The sequence below is a fragment of the Pleurodeles waltl genome, chromosome 3_1 (assembly GCF_031143425.1).
Source record: "Pleurodeles waltl isolate 20211129_DDA chromosome 3_1, aPleWal1.hap1.20221129, whole genome shotgun sequence".
NCBI classification, from domain to species: Eukaryota; Metazoa; Chordata; class Amphibia; order Caudata; family Salamandridae; genus Pleurodeles; species Pleurodeles waltl.
In genome coordinates, this window is record NC_090440.1 from 289,510,414 (window position 1) to 289,530,302 (window position 19,889).

The following is a 19,889-nucleotide window of genomic DNA, read 5'->3' on the forward strand; positions in this document are numbered from 1 at the left end:
TGTGTAATGCAAGTATGAAATAATGCCTTCAATATTTACAGTGCATTCTGTCACAGGCTGTGACCTCCTGGCACTACAAATACACAAATCACTATTCTCCACTGCACCAACCAAGATTTAATTCTGTTGCTTTCCAGTTACACAGAGACCTCTGCAGTGCATTAACTAATAAAAGTTTCATAATGCACTTTATTTATTTTTCATTTAAGCTGGCTTTATTTTATATGTAGCTACCTGACGATGGAAGACCTAAAAACAAACATCGTTATGTTAAGGGCTTATTTATGAGAGGCTCTCTCTGCCGGAGCATAACTTTTTTTATGCTCCAGCGGCACAAATTTCTCAATCATAGCTATGAGGCGACACAAAGCCACCCAGCATGGCTTTGCATGGCCTCATACATATGGAGTATGGCATGCAGCATAAGCTGCTGCGTTACCTTACTCTGTTAAGGAGGCATTCCATGGGTGTTATGGTGGATGTTCCCACGCAACACCCATGGATTTTGATACTGCCCCAGATTTGCAAAATCACGTAAACTGGAGCACTGCTAAAACCTTGCGCCTCCCCAGAGCAGGCGTAATGAGGAGAAATGTTTTTCCTCTTTCCATGTGTGTTGTTTTCTGCAGCATATATAGAAAGAGGAAAATGCCTTTAGGGATTGTTTTCGTGGAGGAAGGTGCCCCTTCCTTCAATAAAATAATCCTGCCTACGTTGGCATGAGGAAGCAATTTGTGCACCAGGGAGAAAAGACAGGAGTACACTGTATTACGGTCCATCCCTGCCCTTTCATATTGGCTTAGGGCAGTGTAGCAATAAGACTTGCGGCACTGCCCTACGCCAATTCCTCATAAATTTGTATCTTTGTTTTTAGCCACACCTTTGACTACGCCCCCACACTCACTGACGTTTGGTTTTCTAAACACTGTTTATTATTATTTCCTCATCGTAAAAATGATTTGCCGTGGAAATTGGGGACATTTATGATTATCAGTGATGGTTGTAGAAATTTTTGTCAGGAGAGGGGTCCTTAAACCTACAAACCTTTTAGAGGGATTCCTGGCATCTTCTCTACACCTTGCAGCTATTCTAAATGCAGGCAAAACTGGCTGCACAATGTTAGGGGCAACCCAGGGTTTAGCACTTCCAATGGAGACGCCTTTCAGCCCCTGGCTGCAATCGAGCTTGCTCTTGCTGCACTTCTAGCATATGAGTGTCCTCCTCCAAAAGAGGAACTTTATCAACCCTTATAGCGGATTCGTCATTCAATGATTTATCTTGAATAGAAAATTCCCTTCCGGAATCTTCAACTTGGTCCTCTGCCTGAGATGCATGTTCAGGGGCAGATTCAAAAAGCAAACCAACAACCTGCTTTGCTCAACAAACTGTGGATGTATCAGACATTAAATGTAACTATTGACACATAATGATCTGGAAAAAGTACCCATTTAAACCTCACAATGAACTTTATACTTCACAAAGATGCCACTTAGTACTGTAGACAGCTAGATTGAGGATCAACTGCACTTACTCTGCACAGACTCAGCAAGCATCACAGATATCTCACTTGGAAGGAAAAACAGAAACATTACACACAAGACAACACAGTACAGATATTGCACAAATCCATATGTGAATTTGAAACAGAATAAATCATAAGCTAAATATAATACAATTATTAAATTAGTTAAAAAACACATTCAAGCTGGGCAGTGATACTTATTTGAAGTAAACATTATTAAAACAAATGTCCTTACCACACACATGCAACTACACAAACATCAGACCTACCAGTGGCGAAACTGCAAGCAGGAGCCACCCCTGTGGAAGTCAAAAACGTTCTACTACAATAAAAAGAAATATTATTACACATGATCACAAATGCAAATGATGAAAAGAAATAAAATAGCGTGGTAAAACACAGTGAAGTCCCCCACCAGTGGGGGTACTAAGCAAAGGTGAAAAATTGGCACCCCGGAGAGGAGTGGCCCTTACCCCAGGACAGCTCCCTCCACAAGCAGAAATGTATTCCCTGGTGTCTAGTAAATTTCTTCCCCTGCCCCTTGGGCAGATTAGCTTTAAAAAAGTCTGATCTGCCCCAGAGGGGAAGTACATGTATGGGCAATACTGGGAAGCGTCTCTTGCCTAAGATCCTGCTCCACAACACACACAATAAAAATTCCTTTGTATTTAGTGGCTTCTGCCTCCCTTGATAGCAGATCGGCATAAAAATTGCCTATCTTCCATGGGGTGCATGAAACCAAGAAAATGACCATTACAAAAAGGGGAGCGAACCCTTGCTGAAGAGACCTCTCCAACATACATCAATAACAAATCGCTGGTGTTTAGAGGTTTTTCGCCCTCCATGGGGGCAGATATGCCTGAAAAATGCCCAGCCGGGCCCAGGGAAAGGGGGTAGAAAATATTCAAAATATGCAAGTATTTTTGGGGAGCGACCCTTGCCCAAAAGAATGCTCCCCGATATGCATTAAAAATGAATCCTTGGTCAGGCGCGGCCCGTCCTTTAGGGCGAAGGGACCACCCCCTACCTTTTGCCCCTCATGAAGAGTGTCTGTCAGGCTGAACAAAGGTCAGCCTGACAGACACTCTTCATGTTCAGGTCAGGCAGCCAGAAGCAGACATGCGCGATTTACGCAGACTCCTGGCTGCCTGAGCTGAACTTTGCTGGGCTGAGGAGGTCACAGCTCCTATGGGCGTGACCGCCTCAGCTCTGCAAAGGTGCCTCGAGACCCTCACCTGGGTGACGAGGAAAGCGGCACCCATTGATTTCGACCTGGGCGCTTCAGGTTTAAGCCCTGAAGCGCCTAGGGTGAGTGTCAATCAGTGACATCTCGTCACAGAGTGGGGTGGGGTCAGCAGTCTTACTGACCCCATCCCACTCTGTGACAAGGCTGGGACTGCTGCCTTCCCTCAGTGGCTGACCTGAGCCTCAGCCACTGAGGGAAGGCAGCCATCCCATCCCTCCTGGGACCTCCGAGGCAGAAGGTAATTGTGTGTGTGTGTGTGTTTTAAATGAATGTTTGATGCATGCATGCATGTTTGTATGTTATGAGTGTTAATGGATGTGCATGCGTGTATGTGTGAAAGAATGAGTGAGTGTGTGAATTTTTAAAATGAATGTTTGGTGTGTGCCTGCATGTTTGAATGGTATGAGTGTTGTTAATGGATGTGCGTGCGTGCGTGTCTGTGTGTGAAAGAATGAGTGTGTGTGTGTGTATGTGCATTTCCTGCCCGCCCCCTCCCTCCTAAAGCTGCTTGCTGCCACTGTCCTTGGTGTCTAGTGGTACCCGCCACTCTTGGGAATACAATGGCCCAAGTGAATGTCCAATTGCTCTGCAGAAAATGGCCAAAACATTTGTCCCCAAAAATGGGTAGCAATTCTTCCCCAAGGGGCTGCTCCCTGGAGAAAATAAAAAACATATCTAGTGGGTGCATTCCTACTGCATGATTGTGGTCCCACCCATGATCTCCTAGCAGAAATACACAGAAGATTGAAAATGGGGTAAAAGACCAACTCTTTCCTTTTCCCCGGTGTGACTTTTCTACCCTGATCTCTCCTCCCATCACAAGACTTACCAAAAAAAATCCTCTCACTTAGCCGTCTGGAAGCAAGTGGCTTCCAACGCATTAATGGCTGTTTATGGTGATGTTGGTGTACCGTCACCAGTGGAGGGGAGAGGGGTTGTAGAGCATGAGTGGTAGCAGAAGCACTTTCACTGGCACCCCGAAGGGGCATGTGGTGGAGGACCATTGGGGGAATTCCAGAGCTTACCCCGTGGGTGGGCGGTAGGACGTACTCTACCTGTCCTCAGCCCTGAGCACCAGTGCTGTGGATCGCCCCAGCACGTCCTCAGCATCATAGATGTTAAGAAAGGATATATTATGCTCCTTTATCATTGGCTTGTGTGTGGGTGATTTGCCAGATTGCCTGGTTCATATGGCATCACTAGCCCCAAAGCTAGGCAAGGAGAGGATAAAACATCTGGCATATGTGGATAATTTGATTATTTCATTGATAACATAGATAAGTCTCAAAAGGTAACTGAATCAACTGTGTCATTATAATGTTAAGAATTGTCTACATTTCAGTTTAGCTAAAACGAAAATAATGGCCGTTGTTATTCATAAGGTCAGTTTTAAGTTGACGATAGACTTTTCTCCCATCTATCAGGCTCCTAGTTATTCATATTTAGGAGTATAATTGGCAACTGAGTTGGAGTATCCAAGTTTCCAAAGTACTCTTTAGATGTCTAGTTGTTAGCAACACACTCAAATGCTTTGTAAGTAAATTGTGCACTTGATATACCAACCATATTCACTTACTGTAAGCACCAGCAGCAACTACTGTTCGGCTCACAAAACTCCATTAAAGTTTGTTCCCATGTGCCCATGGCATGAGCGAAATATCTGTGAACATTGCAAGTGTCGATCTGTGCGGCTCAGACATTACACAGTGCAGCCGAAAAGGATTGATCGTCATCACTGCTCCATTGAGGAGAAAATCTACAGAATCACTATTGACACAACTTGATCAGCTGTGCCATATCTCCATCATCACTGACCTGTCAGTTTACCTATAGACCATTTCTACCATTAGTGAATGGCACTGGTGGGTTTTGTACCTATGCTCTTCGCTCTCTTTTTCCTTCATTAATTGATCTATTTGATACTCCCTACCTTGTCACAATTATTCGCGCTTACCAGATTTTGTGTTACTAAAAATCTTGTCAGAATTATTCAGTGCTTTGGATGCTGCATGAATAAATGTCTGGAGGCAAAGAAGTTCACTTAAAGACCTTTATTTAAGTTAAGAACATGTAACCTACCCGGTGCTATATGTTCCATATGTAGTCCTAAGGTAGCTTCTCTCAGATTCCAGCATATTAATGAGCTCCTCGTCCGAGTTGAAGCAGGACACAAGACACACAGATATAAGACAACAATCCATCGCTCGAGGCATACAAGAAATGTCACGACAGACCCATTTTGGGAGAGAGGATACAATTCAAAGAGATACATTTGGGAAATTAGGTTTCAGCAACAAGAGCTGTATTGAATGGTTACTTTTTCTAGGTGCAATAAATAATGTGATACTTTCTTTAGTTGTGATTTGTAAATACTTTTACACAAAACTGGACCTACAAGATTGTTCGGGCTGCCAGTAATTTTTGTAAGTAGAACCTTGCTAAAGATATTTCATATTTGTTTTGCCATACAGGCTGTGCCTTACTCCAGGGATTATAAACGAAAATATGAATATTTCAGAAAGAAGTTAAAGAAAACGGTAAGTGATTTATCTGCATGAAATCGCTTTCAGTCAAACAGGAGCACATAACTGTCACACATTGGGCCATATAAATCATTCAATTAATATAATTTTTAGTACAGTAGTACTCTACGAATTACAACCAGTTACTACACTTCCAATTGCGCTGTGAGTGCAAATTGTTTTCCAAAACTGGATAAAGGGCTTTGTGCTGTGGCACTGCACATTTCTGTGTCTTTAGGCTTGTTTGCATAGTTATGGTTCCTGTAAAGTAGTACCAACATTAAATACATTATGTAGCTGAATTCATGTGTGCTTATTGGATAATGTACAGTGTTGATTTGTCTATGCATAACACACAAAATGCATTGTATTTCCAGAAATTCTAAAATGTAGTAGTTAATAAGGTGGGCATGGCCTAACAAGATGGCCGACGACGCGACTAGACGATGCTGCTTTAAAAGTACACAATATCTCCTACTATAAGCAAAGAGTTGATGTTGACTTTCGAACTACCTACAAAACTGCACTTCAGCAGCAATAAGGCTTAAGGGAGGCAGGTACAGTCCCCCTTATACACAAACGAATCCTGATGACTGCGAGAAAATGGTTGTCTCTGGCCATTGTCAAGCACAGGGAAGAAAGTAAGGCTGGATCCAGATAAGCAGAGGTAGACTGTGCTGCAAGGCTTGCCTGAGGGGTGGTGTGCTACATCAAATGGAGTCTAACTCTGTGCTGCCTGTCCCTGGATTGGGGAAGTGTGAACCAGTTCTGGGCAGGCCTTGAGGGTTCAGTCTTGCTAGAACTATTAGGGCCAACTGTTCCCATAGATTGAGCAGCAGACCAGGATGAAGACTTGGGGGAGCTGAGGGGCCCAAGGTCCAGCAATGCCAAATCCTGTAGGGTGTCAGATACAGTCCCACTAGGCCCAACAGGCTCCTAGTGACAGCAAGGTATTGTCCTTGAGCCCTTATACAGAAGGAAGAGGCCATGAGTCCTTAAAGTGAGGCTAGAGATAGACAAGCAAAGGCAATAGTGATGAGCTGCATCAAAGGAGCCTGAATCCGATGTTGCCGGTCCCTGGGAACGAATGTGGCAAAGGGGCTCTGAAGAGACCTCAGGGAGGCGGGGCTCAGCAGAAGCTTGTGCAGTATTCGATCTGACTTCCACTAGGGTAGGGGTGCGGACAGAATTCTGAACCATGGGAGGTCACAAGGCTGGATTTCTCTTGGTGTGAAGGAATAACTCCCCTCCCTCGCTTCTTGGATGCAAACCGAGTCTTTGTGACCCTGGAAGATGCGCAGCCACGGATGTTGCAGAAATCTTGCCGGAGCCGGAGAAACAATGTTGCAGTAGGAGCTCTCCCAACCGGATACAGTCTTGTTTCATTTCCAAAAGGAGAGTAGCAGCAGTTCCGGAGGCCAGGAGCAGAAGATGTCTTGCAGAGAGTTTCTTGTAAGGCAGTGGTTCCCAACCTGTGGTCCACAGACCCCCAGGGGTCCGTGACACATTCCCAGGGGGTCCGCAGACCTGGGCTGGCAGGATGGCACTTCTCCAGCTGGGGCCTCTGTTGCTTGTTTTTATATTTATTACTTTATTTGTGCAGCAGTTTGAAAGGCAACGTTTCTATACATCCAGCAGCTTTCGGGGAAACATAAAAGCGTCAAGATAACTCTGATGATTAATGTACCTGCTGGAGAGAGATGGGAGATTTGTCTAGTGGCAGTTTTGACTCATCTAAGGTATCTAAGGTAGCACAGATGATTAAAATGCCTGCTGCAAAGAAAGTGCATCATGCAAAGAACAGTATTTTATATGCATAGCACAGTGGGTTACTGCTTTTGTCAAGGGGATTCTTATGTTGCTGTGCAGTTCATAAGTTACAATGGTAATCTTGCACAGTGAGCTGTGAACTGCCATCAAAGAACTGCATGCAAACTGCAAGGCACAAATTAGAAAGATATATATATATTTTTTTTGCCAGTCTTTCATTTTCCTTATGTTGCTAAAAAAGGTTTGCTTGTGTAGAACTACATTCTTATTAATAAAGTCAACGCTAACCACTGTGTTATGTTCTGAAACCTGAGTTTGTGATTCTCCCCATCAAGCACTCTTAGAAAATGCCTACCAGTGTGAATGACGTGAATCCTACTCCTTGTTAGTCCCCTGTAAAGTGCTCTTACACCCTACACTGGTTTGATAAGTGCTATAAAACAAATGAATTACATCTGACAGAGAGGCTATAGAAAGATGAGAGGCCCTTATGGTTTTACTACCTTTCCCTACCACATATTTATGTGAAAAAGCTTTCTCAGATGTTACGTACTTAAAAAAGAAAAACACAAATCCCTTGAGAGATGTAGAATCTGACATGAGGATTCAGCTTCCTAAATAAAACAAACATTAAAATGTTAGTCGCCGAGATGCAGTGCCAACCTTCCCATTAAAAGTTTTAGATTTGTGCATATTTTTTCAATATAAATAATTAAATCTTTAGTAATTTGAGTATTTGTTTGGTGTGTACTTGTTTGTGTATTTTTTGTGAATTACTGTTTTAATGTTTGAAACTTTAATCGTACACATTTTTGGGGGGGTCCCCTGCTTCCATTAGTGATTCAGCTGGGGTCCTCAAGAGCCAAAACGTTGGGAACCACTGTTGTAGAGTCTTGCTTGATGAATCTGACGACCCACCCTCGGGGGAGCCCTTAGGTAACCCTAAAAGGGGGTTGGTCAGTCTCTGCAGTGACTCAACTATCAGAGGGGGCCAGGGACATCAGCTACCTGGTCTAACCAGTCAGATGCTCCCTGGGGCCTCTGCCTACCTTGTTCCCACAATGGCAGAATCAACCAGCCACCTGTCAGAGCTCTGTGCCACTCCCTTGTCCTTTGTGTGGCTTAGCACCAGTTTCGGGAACTGGGGGTTCCTGCACTGGTGCAGATTGGTTTATGCAAGGAGGGCACCAAATGTGCCCTTCAAAGCAATCTGGTGGCGCTGGGAGGCCAACCCAGCCCAGAGATACCTAGTTCTAAAGGAGACATTATCATACTTCCCTCCTACAGGGAACCCTTTGTTCTGCTTTCCCCTGCTTGAGTTAGACTGAGCAGCGGGAGGGCAGAACCAGGTCTGGGGTCTGCAGCAGCGTGGGCTGGCAGGCAGACCCTGCAAGGCTGTACAGGCAGAACTGGGAGATCCTCTAAGGAGCCACCTGAGTACATTGTACCATGCAACTAGCACTTGAATCAGTGTAATTGCATGATTCTAACATGTTTGATACCAAACGTGCCTAGGTTCAGTGAAGCCATTCTGTAGTTGGACAACTCGTTTTGACCAGTGGCCACTACATACCTTAAGATGGCTTCCCGCACTTACAAGCCCAGGGAATGGAGTCTGGGGTTTGTAGGGGTACCTTCACACTTAGGAGCATTGACCCTGCCCTTGGGCTAAAGGGCCTACCAGAGGGGTGACCACGATATAAGGCTGAAGTGAAAGTTGCATGCACCATTTCATGCAGGCTGCAGTGGCAGGCCTGCAGACAATTTTCATGGGCTTCCATCATGAGTGGCATAATACATGCTGCAGTCCCTACCCCCACCCGACTCCCTGGTTTGCTGCCATTATGTCCTTAAGAGTGGGAGTGTCATTTTCCTGCGACACCTGGGCTTTGTTATGTCTCGGGCCCTCTTTACTTGGCTTGCCTTTTTCTCTGCGGGAGAGAGCAAACTTATCTAGCTTGTCCAGTCGGGGACTCATCTCCCGGTCATGATGGTGGATTGTAGTTCTCCGTCCCCTCCGATTGTATGTGAGGGGGAGAGCCACCGAAGGGTAATCACTGCCCCCTGCTCGAGGCAGTCTAGATCACTCTGCGGCCAGTCGGATTTCCCCTCAAGGTCTCATGATACTGCCCATTATAAGGAAAGATGGTTCTGTTGGCGTATACTGGATTTCTCTTGTTCCCCCAAAAGGGCTGCAACCGCTGTTGTTTAGACCTTAGGTGATGTAAACCCACCAAGTTGACCTGGAGGGTGGGGTGACCCCCGTGTCTGGCAGTATATTCCAGTTGGTGACCCCCACAGACCTGTTGGGTGCTGTATTGGGGCAGGGTTCTTCAGGGGGTTTTAACCCACCACAAGCTTAGGACCCACCTCCTTCCTACCTTCAATCTGTATATTTTAAAGGGGGTTGATGGCTCAGCTTGTTAAGCTAACTAATATGGGCTTCCTCTTTCCATTGTTGTGAAAGGCACAGTGGCCTACAGCTCAACAACTAATAGTAATCTTCGCCTGAGTTCTTTAAATATTTTGACTCGTCACTGTTAATTTGAAGCCCTCATGGTGGTGCCACAGTACGACCCGCTGCCCACGAGGCCCTTCGTCTAGGCAGATCGCCAGCGCTGCACTAATCAGCGCACGAGTTCACGGTATGCGCTGCCTTTACCAGAGACCCTGAGGCTGGGCCTATTGGGTGCCCGGGGCTGCTTTTCCTCAGCTGCTGCCGCTGGGCGAGCCTGCTCCATGGCAGACCTTCCTCGCTGCTTCTCCCTTTTGCCTTATGATGTTTTGGCCGCCGAGGCTCCGTGAGTCATTCAGTGCAGCGTGCATGGCCTCCTTCCTCCTTTTTCCACAGTCTTCACTACAGCTGTGCCTGTATTCCACTTGCGTCACCATCGCTCATTCAGGCTGGCAGTAGTCTCACCTCGGGTTTTGGGGGGAATTCAATTACTGCTGATGCATGACGGTCCCCAGCAGTCTCTCTCAGCACACTGAGCAATCGGCGGGCTCTGCCTTGGTCTTCCCCCGTTTCCTCTGACACGCTGGCTGTGTCACGTCACGTGGCTCCGAGCCTTTCGGTACCGCCACTCTCTTTCTCTGTTTTGGTGGAACCCTCTATTTAGGATGTCAGTATCCCCGCAGTGCTAGGCGTCATCCTTACTGAGCCTGGGCTGCAAGGGCCGGATCATTAGGTGGATGTTGGGGGATTCTACAACTGGGTGAGAGGAGCCGCTCTAAGAAGCGACCATCTTCTTCACCAGTTGGCCACACCCCCTTGCTTACTGGAGTTTGAGTTACTTTTTCACCAGTTAAACAAAAGATTACCTTGAGGTTCAACTTCGTGCATCTCTAATCATAGTTACCCTTCTCCCTATTCAAGGTTGTTCCTCAGAATTAAGTCTGGATAAACAGAGCTCTCTTACCTTAGTTCAGTTCTTAAGAATGTGTGTGCCTAGCCCTGTCTGTGATCAGTTAATTGAAAAACCAGGTCTTCAGCTTCTTGCTGAAATCAAGAAGAGAAAGCTCTGATATGGAGTGGCAGGTCATTCCACACTTTAGGAGCAATGCAAGAGAACACCAAGTCTTCTTTATCTGGTTCTATTTGTGTGGAATGTGTGTGAGCAGGAGTCCTGTGGGGTGGAAGTGCTTGGGTGATTGGTGGCACCAGGCCAGCCACCTTATTTTCTTTTTGTTTTGAGGAAGGGGTTTGAGGCAGGGCTGGGGCAGAAGTCCCTTCTAGGTACTTTTTAGCATGAGACCCTTCTACCACACCTCCTCACATGTTGATTTTTTGATTTTAGTTGGCAGGTCTGTGGTGATTATGCTGTGAGTGACAGTGTTTCTAGTGTTGCTTAGGATCTTCGTTAGCATCTTCATAGTCTAGAAGCAGGATTTAGTGATGGCATTGATGTCCACTTTGCTGTGGTTGATTATTATAAGGTTCCTAGCATGGGTGCTGGGTGTGGGTCTGACTTTGGCCGGCCACCGGTTGTAGTCCCATGGTGAGGTGTTCTTGCCGAAGAGCACTGCTTCTGTCTTGTCAGTGTTGAGCTTGAGACAGTTAGCTTTCATCCAGTTAACAACTTCGGTCATGCAGGTCGTGAACTTGTTTCTTGTGCTGGGAGGGGTCTTGTCTTAGAGGGAGATCATGAGTTGTTTATTGTCAGCGTAGGACAGTATGTTGATGTGTGTATGGTTGACATTGGTCAGAGGGATCATATATACTTTGTAGGGGTGGGGCTGACCAATGAACCTTGAGGCAGTCCACAAATGAGTTTGCGGGCTTCAGAGGAATAAGATGCCTGGTTCCTCTCTTGTGTTTTATCTGTTAAGAAGGAGCAGATCCTGGGGTGAGCAAGTCCTTGGATACCAATCTCATGGAGGTTCCTGATGAGGTTGGGTTGTGAGACAGTGTCAAATGCTGCATAGCGGTCCAGTAGAATAAAGGCTATCATGTCTTTTTTGTCAAGAATCAGGTAGATGTAGGCTATGGTGACAATGAGTTCTGAACTGTGGCTGGGCCTGAAACCGGACTGGGTGGCGTTGAGGAGCTGGTGGTTGCTGAGGTGGCCGGTGAGGCATTCCTTGATTAGTTTCTCTAAGACCTTTGCTGGGTATTTCGGGAGTGTGATGGGTCTGTAGTTGGAGAGTGTGACTGAGTCAGCAGATGGATTCTTGAGCAGTGGCGTGACAGTGGCATGTTTCCAGGTGTCCAGGAATGTATCTCAGTCGATGGAGCCATTGAATGTGGATGTTAGTGCTGAACTGATAATTAGGAGTCTTTGGTGAAGGCATGGTGGAGACAAGCATCAGATGGGGCCCAGAGTGGATAATCACAATGGTAGCAGCAATTTTGCTGGTGATACCTTTTAAAACATCACATATAGGAGCTCAACGACTTTATCCTACACTCCATTTGAACCAAGGAAGTTCTTAAAAACAGATGCTTTTAAGAGATACTCTATTCCAAAGATCCCTCATCTTTGAAATAATCCAGACGCAAGACTGGACCCAGAAACTTCCAGAGTTCTAGGGGGAACTGCAAGTGATCTGTCTAACCCTGAAGGCTTTCTTGCCTTCCATTGTGGAGGAGAAGATGATTCAGGGACTGATGGACAACATATCTCTATGCACTGTGGTAAGGTTGCATCTCGTCCCCTTTGTTTGGAGACTCTTTGTCTATAGAATTGGACCATTGAACATACACATTTTCCAGTGGCTCTTCATTTCGCAGTTCTCTGAACATAAGTGAAGATTAGGCAAGGAAAATCATGAATGGGAGCAGCACCTGGATGTGGCATGCTGCATCTTTAATGCACGTTTTCCACAGGTGGAATTGTTTATTTAGACAGACCATGTGAAAGTAACCAATCTTCTGCGTGCTGCAGTTATCACTTTGAGGAGTGCCAGAGCATATGTTCCATTTCACTTGGAACATTGAAACATTTCTTCCTATGCTATACTTTCCCCAACCACTTCTCTTTCCAACTAAAGGAGATGGAGAAATCTCCGGTAGACCAAATTGAATCCTTGTCGATAGATTAGCTCCTCCAAAAACTATTGAGTATCGTAGGAAGCATCCTTCTCAATTATGGTACTCCACTGAACTAAGAATGGCTAAAAGGAAATGTAAAAACCTTGAACAGAAGTAGAGATCTTCATAAAATAAAATAGCTCAGGAAAAAAAAAAATATGAATGAAAACAGTACCACAAAGCCCTACGGACAGCCAAGAAGGACTATTTTACTAAAAGAATTAAAGAAAACAGCAGCTTTTCCAAAGAAATTTTTAAAATTATGGCATAGCCTACCTGTCTATCCCAATCGCTTCCTTCCATGGAGGCTTTCTGTGAAGATTTGGAGAGTTAATTCACAAATAAAATATCTAAGATCTATTGTTCTTTAGAGACCCAGGTTCCTCCTGGGGTACTTCCCTGGCTCACTTGGGGCTCTTCTACAGATGCCACCATGCATCTAGGAGCTTTTGAATATTTCACGGAAGAACAGGTCTCAAGGTTGATGATGGAGACTAAGTCGGGATCCCATTTTGATCCCTGGCTGTAGGAGACTGGTCTAGTTTGAAGTAGAAGCCAGGCTCTCTAGGGGTAGTGTGGATGAGCAGCCAAGGTCTAACTAGGAGACATACAAAGCTCATGCAATACCACTGTAGTCACACAGTACTCACACACATGAAAGAAAATACTCGTGTTACAAAAATTAAGGTAACAGTTCGGAAACAGTGGAAATAATGAAAATCACAATAGTTAGAACTGGGCTGGGGGAACACAAACCATATACTAAGAAAGTGGAATGCGAAAGTCAATTTCCCACCTAGGCAAGTGTAGTGTGCAGTGGCGGATGGTGACATTTGAAAGTGGAGGGGCGTAATAGTCTGGGTATGACTTTTATGTAGCGAGCAAGCTCAGTGGACAAACGTGGGGTCCAGGGTGGGTCCTCCACCCAAGAAAAAATAGAAAAAAGATTGACAAGTGGTCCATTTGAAAGGAAATAAAGTTAGTGAGAAAGCAAGGTTTATAAAGCAGTGGGAATGTATAGTCTTGAAATATTAAACACATATCTTACTGCATTAATACGTTCACCCTTTACTTTAATGTGCGAATTGTACACTGCAACAACTTCAGGCCCTTTAAAGTGTGTGTTTACCTACTCTCTTGCACTCCATGCGGCATCAACTTTGGAAGAATATGTTCTAACCAGGCATCAGGAAGCACACACAACTGCTGGCTGCAACCAGTCATACAGAAATATGTGCAGACAGGTCTTCAAGTGGGATGAAAAAAGTGGGGGCTCTCTAAAAGGGAAAATGCAAAATGAGATGTTATTGCACCTAGAAATATAACACAACAATTGACATCACGTAAAGCCTGTCAGTACAGTTGGCTTTGTCAGTAGTTGTTAGCTGTGGAAGATAAATGAGTAACAACAATGATTAGTTATAAATAATTAACATTGAAAATGTTTCAATTCTGAAACTGTGAGACTATGAATTAAATATTGTTGAGGCCTGAGAAAAGGAGTAGGGCTTCAGTTATTTGTTCTTTAATGTTAGATATGCTTGCCCTATTTCTCTTCACATCTCATCCATCTGCACATTTTCAACCTCCTCTCTCCTCTTCAGCAACCTCTTTTCACTCTCCCCTGAATGCACTCCCTGCATCTCCCTCATTTTACCACCCCAAACATACATTACACTCATTCATATATAAGCACTTTATTTCCTTTTGCTTTTGCCTTCTAAATATTATGACCTCTGTGCATCCTCTTCACACACATTTACACTAAGGGCCAGATGTATCAAGGTTTTTTGCATTCGCAAACGGTGCGAATACCCATTTTTGAATGCAAAAAGCCAGTTCAGAATGTAAGAAAGACATTCTGAACGCAATTTTAAGGAATCGCTAAAATAGCGATTCCTTAAAATTGCGACCCTCTTTAGAGAGTCGCAAACTGTTTAGAAAGTCTCTAAATAAGAAATCGCAAATAAGGATTCCTTTTTTGCGATTTCTTAGCACATGTATGAAGCCATTCCTAAATGCGATTTGGGCATTTAGGAATTCTTTTAATATAATGTGACCTCTGGTACGTAGACCCTTCTGATCACACCCCACCATTTGAGTAAATAGGAAAGGGTGGATAATAATATCGGAGTGACATGACGTTTTCAGAAACCCGGGCTGAACAAAAAACGCTCCAGGCTGTTTACTATCAGGGCTTCTGGTGGAGCAGGAGATAAGCCTGGGACGTCACTGCATTCTGAGAAAACGTAAGGGCTTTGCGTGGGCAAGCCCTGTCAGCCCTACTGTGCAGCTTTCAGCCACATACTGACACAGGCGCAGTGGGGCTTTTCAAAGTGCACAACTTTCACTCGGAAAATGTTGTGCAGAAAATGTTTTACTTTTATCATGTAATTAAATATATGCTCCACTAGAAAAGCCAGAAACGGCTAGGGGCGCAGCCCCTTAGCCCTTGAACACCAGCCGCCCCTAGTAGTGTGTAGAGGGGTGCTGGAAGTATTAGAAAACACCAAAGGTAAGTAATAGAACCCACCCCACAGCCCAGAAAAACAGGAGTAAATGAATTCACAGTAACTTTCCTAGAACACACAAGAATATATTGCATGAACCAGAAGAGACTGCAAGACACCAACAATGGATTCCTGGACCTGAAGACCTGTGGAAGAAGGGTACCAAGTCCAAGAAGCACTGAAGAGTCCAGGGAGAACAGGAGCCCCTGCTAAACCGGATGAAAGTACAAAAGGAGAACCACCGGTGTAGAACAACAGTCAGTACTGCACCCAAGAAGACAGATGCAGGTTCTTGGTTGGTGCAGAAGATGTCCCATGCCGGATGGATGATTGCAGTCTGGTTTGCATCAACAAGCCTTGGCACACGCAAAGCATTGCACTCTGGGGGTTCCTTAGATGACACCCAGTATTGCTATTACAGCCTTCTGAGGTTTTCCAGGCAGCCCCAGCTGCTGCCACCTCACAGACAGGTTTTTGCCTTCCTGTTGCTTGACAGCTCAAGCCCAGGAAGGCGGAAACAAAAGGATTTGCTTTGGGAGAATGGTGTTACACCCTCTCCCTTTGGATATAGGTGTTACAGGCTTTGGAGGGGTAGCCTCCCAGAGCCTCTGGAAATGCTTTGAAGGGCACAGATGGTGGCCTCCTTGCATAATCCAGTGTACATCCTGCTCTGGTGCAAAACTGGACAAAAGAATATGAAGTGACCACTCCCCTGTCCATCACCACCCCAGGGGTGGTGTTCAGAGCTCCTCCAGAGGGTCCATGGGTTTTGCCATCTTGGATTCTAAGTTGGCAGGGAACTCTGGGAGCATCTGTGTGGCCAGTGCCAGTAGGTGCCGTCAGAGCCCTCCCCTGGTAGGTGCTTATCCAGTTAGCTGACCAGTCCCCCTGTGACGGGCCGGAATGGGTCGGGTTGACCCGGAAGTGTTTCACCATCCTACCAATCCCAAGGTCCTGTGTCAGCACCAGCGGGAAAACGGCCCTTTAAATGGCTCGGCATCGCGTTCTGGAGGGGAGGAGGCGAACAAGAGAGAGACGAACAAGAGGAAGGCAACAAAGGAGACGGTGAAGACGGAGGAGGAAGAGGGAGCAACCAAAGACGCGAGCGGAGGACCCAGGGAGATCATGGAGCAGTCCACTCCACTCAGATATGGAAGGAAGGAGAGGACCAGGAAGTCGGCGGTCCCAATCTGGGACGGAGCGAGCAGACTCTGGGGAGCAGAGTGCAACCTCCTGCCACGCTTCAGGAGAAGCGTGGCAGAGTGAGGTGCGTGGCAGTGGCCTGAGCAGGGATAGGGAGGACGGGAAGACACGTATTCTAAGCACAAATTCACGAGGGTTGGAAGGCACAAATTCTTAGTACAAAGGCACGAGGGAGGGTGAGCGGGATTAAAAGAGAAGGGTGATCGAATTGCAACAGGAGTATGAAATTGGACAGGAAGAGATAACAAGAAGCAAGTAATACAGGGACAGTGAACCAGTGATCAGAGGAAAAACACCCAGACATAAGGAACAGAGCAGAAAAGCCACCGCAGAACAGAACAGAAAAGGAAAGGATAAAAGCGGTACCAACAGAAAGAGAGAGAGAGAGATACAAAATCCCAAAGACCAGGAAGTGAGAACAGGTGGAAAAGGGAAAGACAGAGACAGAAAGAGAAAAATTAAAACACAAACACTTACCGAGACTGTTATTCTTCTTCCCACATGTGTTTCCTGAGAGACCTAAAAGAACAGAAAGAAAAGAGGAAGAGGCCGTGAACCCACCTGGAATACATATCCGGAGAGTGAAATCAGCATGAGACTACCATCCATTATAAGATACTATTATATTCAACCAATAAAATAGCAAGTACCTGTATATCCGACAAGACTCGCGTCATTACTCGCGCAAATCCTGCAACACCCCCTTTCAGGGCTATTTAGGGCCTCTCCTTTGGGTGGTTCTTCAGATTCGGATTGCAAGACGCCAGCAGGAATCCGCTGCATCCTCCACTTCAACTTCTCCGAATAAACTTCATCTGGACCCTCCAGGAACTCTACAAACTGCGACAAAGAAGCAAGACGCATTCTGCAACATTTTATCTTCAGCTTCGGCCAGCAACTGCAACTGCAACTGTTTCCCGGTCGCGCATCCTCTGAGGACAGCCCGTCTTCAGCCTGCACCAGAAAAGCGAAGGAATCTTCCTTGGGGTGAAGGAGTCACTCTCCTGCTTCAGCAGACACCTACTGCAACGATGACTGGCTGCATGGATCCCCTCTCCTGCTGAGCTGCGTGGATTCTGCATCACGAGTGGTGGACTGAAGTGGTCCCGACGTCCTACTGTCCAACTTTGGTGGAGGTAAAAGCTTGCCTCCCCACGCAAGACAGTACCCCTGTGCACCATGTGTTTTTCAGTTTTCAGCTTCCACGAAGTTCCTTTTCATCTTGCACCTCTGGCCCCCAGCACTTTATCCTGCGACGCACATCTTCCTGAGTGGTTCTCCAAAAGTGTGGGAGCCTTTGTCGTAGTGCTGCGTGGGTCTTTTTTGCACCTTCCTTTGTCCCCGTGCTGTAGAATTCCTTTGCGCACTGCCTGGTCTTCTGTGGGCTGTCTGAGTTGCTGAGAGCCCCCTTGGACTGCCCTTCCTGGGTAGAGTCCACCTGGTCCTTCCTGGTCCCAAGCAGTGCCATTTTCTGCTAACCTGGAGCTTTGCGTGTGCCAAGGCTTGTTGGCAGACTCCAGCGACGCAAACCAGACTGCAATCCTCCAACCGTTGTGGAACATCACTTGTACCAACCAAGAACCTGACTCCGTCTTCTTGGGTGAAATACTGACTGATTTTCTTCACCTGTGGTTCCTCCTTTGCCCCTTCATCCGGGTTAGCAGGGGCTCCTGTTCTCTATTGGCTCTTCTGTGCTTCTTGGACTTGGTCCCCTTCTTCCACAGGTCTTCAGGTCCAGGAATCCTCTGTTGGCGTCTTGCAGTTTCTTATGGTTCTTTCATAATGTGCGTTCTGGGAAAGTTACTGTGTTTTACTGCTGCTTTCCTGGGCACTGTGGGGGGTTCTAGTACTTACTTTGGGGTTTTCTAATACTCCCAGCTCCCCTCTACACACTAAACCTGCCTAGGCGGGAAACAGACAATCGCATTCCACTTTCTTAGCATATGGTTTGTGTTTCCCCTTGGCCCATTTCTAACTATTGTGATTTTCTAATTGCACTGTTTTGTAACTGGTTTTACACCTGTTTTTGCATATTAGTGTATCTAATTTGTGTATGACTTACCTCCTAAGGGAGTATAGCCTCTGTAGTATTTTTGGTATTTGTGTCACCAAAATAAAGTACCTTTATTTTTGTAACACCGATTATTTTCTTTCAAGTGTATGAGTACTGTGTGACTACAGTGGTATTGCATGAGCTTTGCATGTCTCCTAGATAAGCCTTGGCTGTCATCCACACTACCTCTAGAGAGCCTGGCTTCTATACACTACCTACATTTCTCTAATAAGGGATAACTGGACATGGTTTAAGGTATAAGTACCATAGGTACCCTCTACAAACCAGGCCAGCCTCTTACAGCAAGTTAAACAGTTTTCGAGAAAATAGCAAATATCTGTTTTAAAAGTTGACAGTGCAGTTTTCAAACACAGTTCTGGGAGGGGGGAAGAAAGGATAGTGCAGTTTCAAGTACAAGACTTACAGTTCCAGTAAACGGGGTTAGGATGTCCACAGGTTGGGGTTCAAGTTAACCCCAACACTCACCACCAGCAACACAGGGCTGGCCGGGTGCAGAGGTCAAAGTTGCTGCAAGATTTAAAATGGGTTCCTATTGAGACAGGGGGCACTCAGAATCAGGCCTGCTTGCAGGTAAGTACCCACGTCTTCGGAGGGCAGATCTGGGGTGTTTAGGTGAGCACCGGGGGGCCACAGGTCCGCACCAAACACCCTCTGTGGCAGGGCGGCTGGGTGCAGGGTGCAAGCACAGCGTCAGGCTCCCAATGCTTAACAATAGGAGCACCGGGCGGGGGGGGGGGGGGGTAACAAAGATGCTGTAGGCTAAGTCCAGGGGGTTGGTTCCGGAAAGGTTTGACAAGGAGGAGGGCTGCCTGCTGGACGTTGCTGCACCGGTGGTTGGATTCCCCAGGACCAGGGGGCTGCAGGTGCAGAGGTACTTTTGGGCGTCGGGTATCTTCGTCAGGTTCTCTCGCGGTCGGGGTGGGGTCCTCTGTATTTACGCTGCAGACGTCATTGTGTTGGACAGAAGGGCTCGACCCAGTGTGGACCCTATGTCAGAATCGTCTGGGGACCAGTTCCAGTTGGTTGGGTCACCTGGAAACGGGCCGTTGGCGTTGGGTGCAGAGTGGGCATGACTCACGGATCCAAGGCAGTTCTGGAGTCCTTTGTTGGAGTTTCTTTTGGACAGGATGTGTCGCCTTGTAGCAGGGCTTCAGAAGCTGGAGATAGGCCTGTAGGGCTGGGTCTGAGTCAGTTGGTTTCTTCAGTCTTCTCTGCTGGGGGTTAGCTTAGCAGTCCTTCTTCCTTCTTGTATTCTTCTTGAGGTCGCCAGTGTTAGACCTGGGTTCAGGGAGGCCCTTAAATCCTGGATTTAGGGGCGTGTCAGGGGGCAGTAGCCAATGGACACTGTCCCTGAGGTTGACTACACCCTTCCGGTGTCTACTCTCTTTGGGGAGGGGGACACAGACCTAACCCTGTTGGTCCCTCTCCTCCAAACCATGATGGAAGATTCTGCAGGGAGGGGGTCACTTCAGCTCCTGACACCTTAGGGGTGGTCCCAGCTGAAGTGGTCAC

At 46.3% G+C, this 19,889-nt stretch overlaps 1 protein-coding gene across 1 annotated transcript in view; it reads left to right on the forward strand.

Annotated features, from left to right (window-relative positions):
• Window positions 1-19,889, forward strand: part of NEDD4 (NEDD4 E3 ubiquitin protein ligase) — a 1,239,834-nt gene that overhangs the window by 838,331 nt on the left and 381,614 nt on the right. Inside the window, exon 18 of the mRNA XM_069222425.1 lies at window positions 5,240-5,305. Coding sequence (XP_069078526.1) covers window positions 5,240-5,305 — 66 coding nt within the window. The remainder of the gene's footprint in view (window positions 1-5,239; window positions 5,306-19,889) is intronic.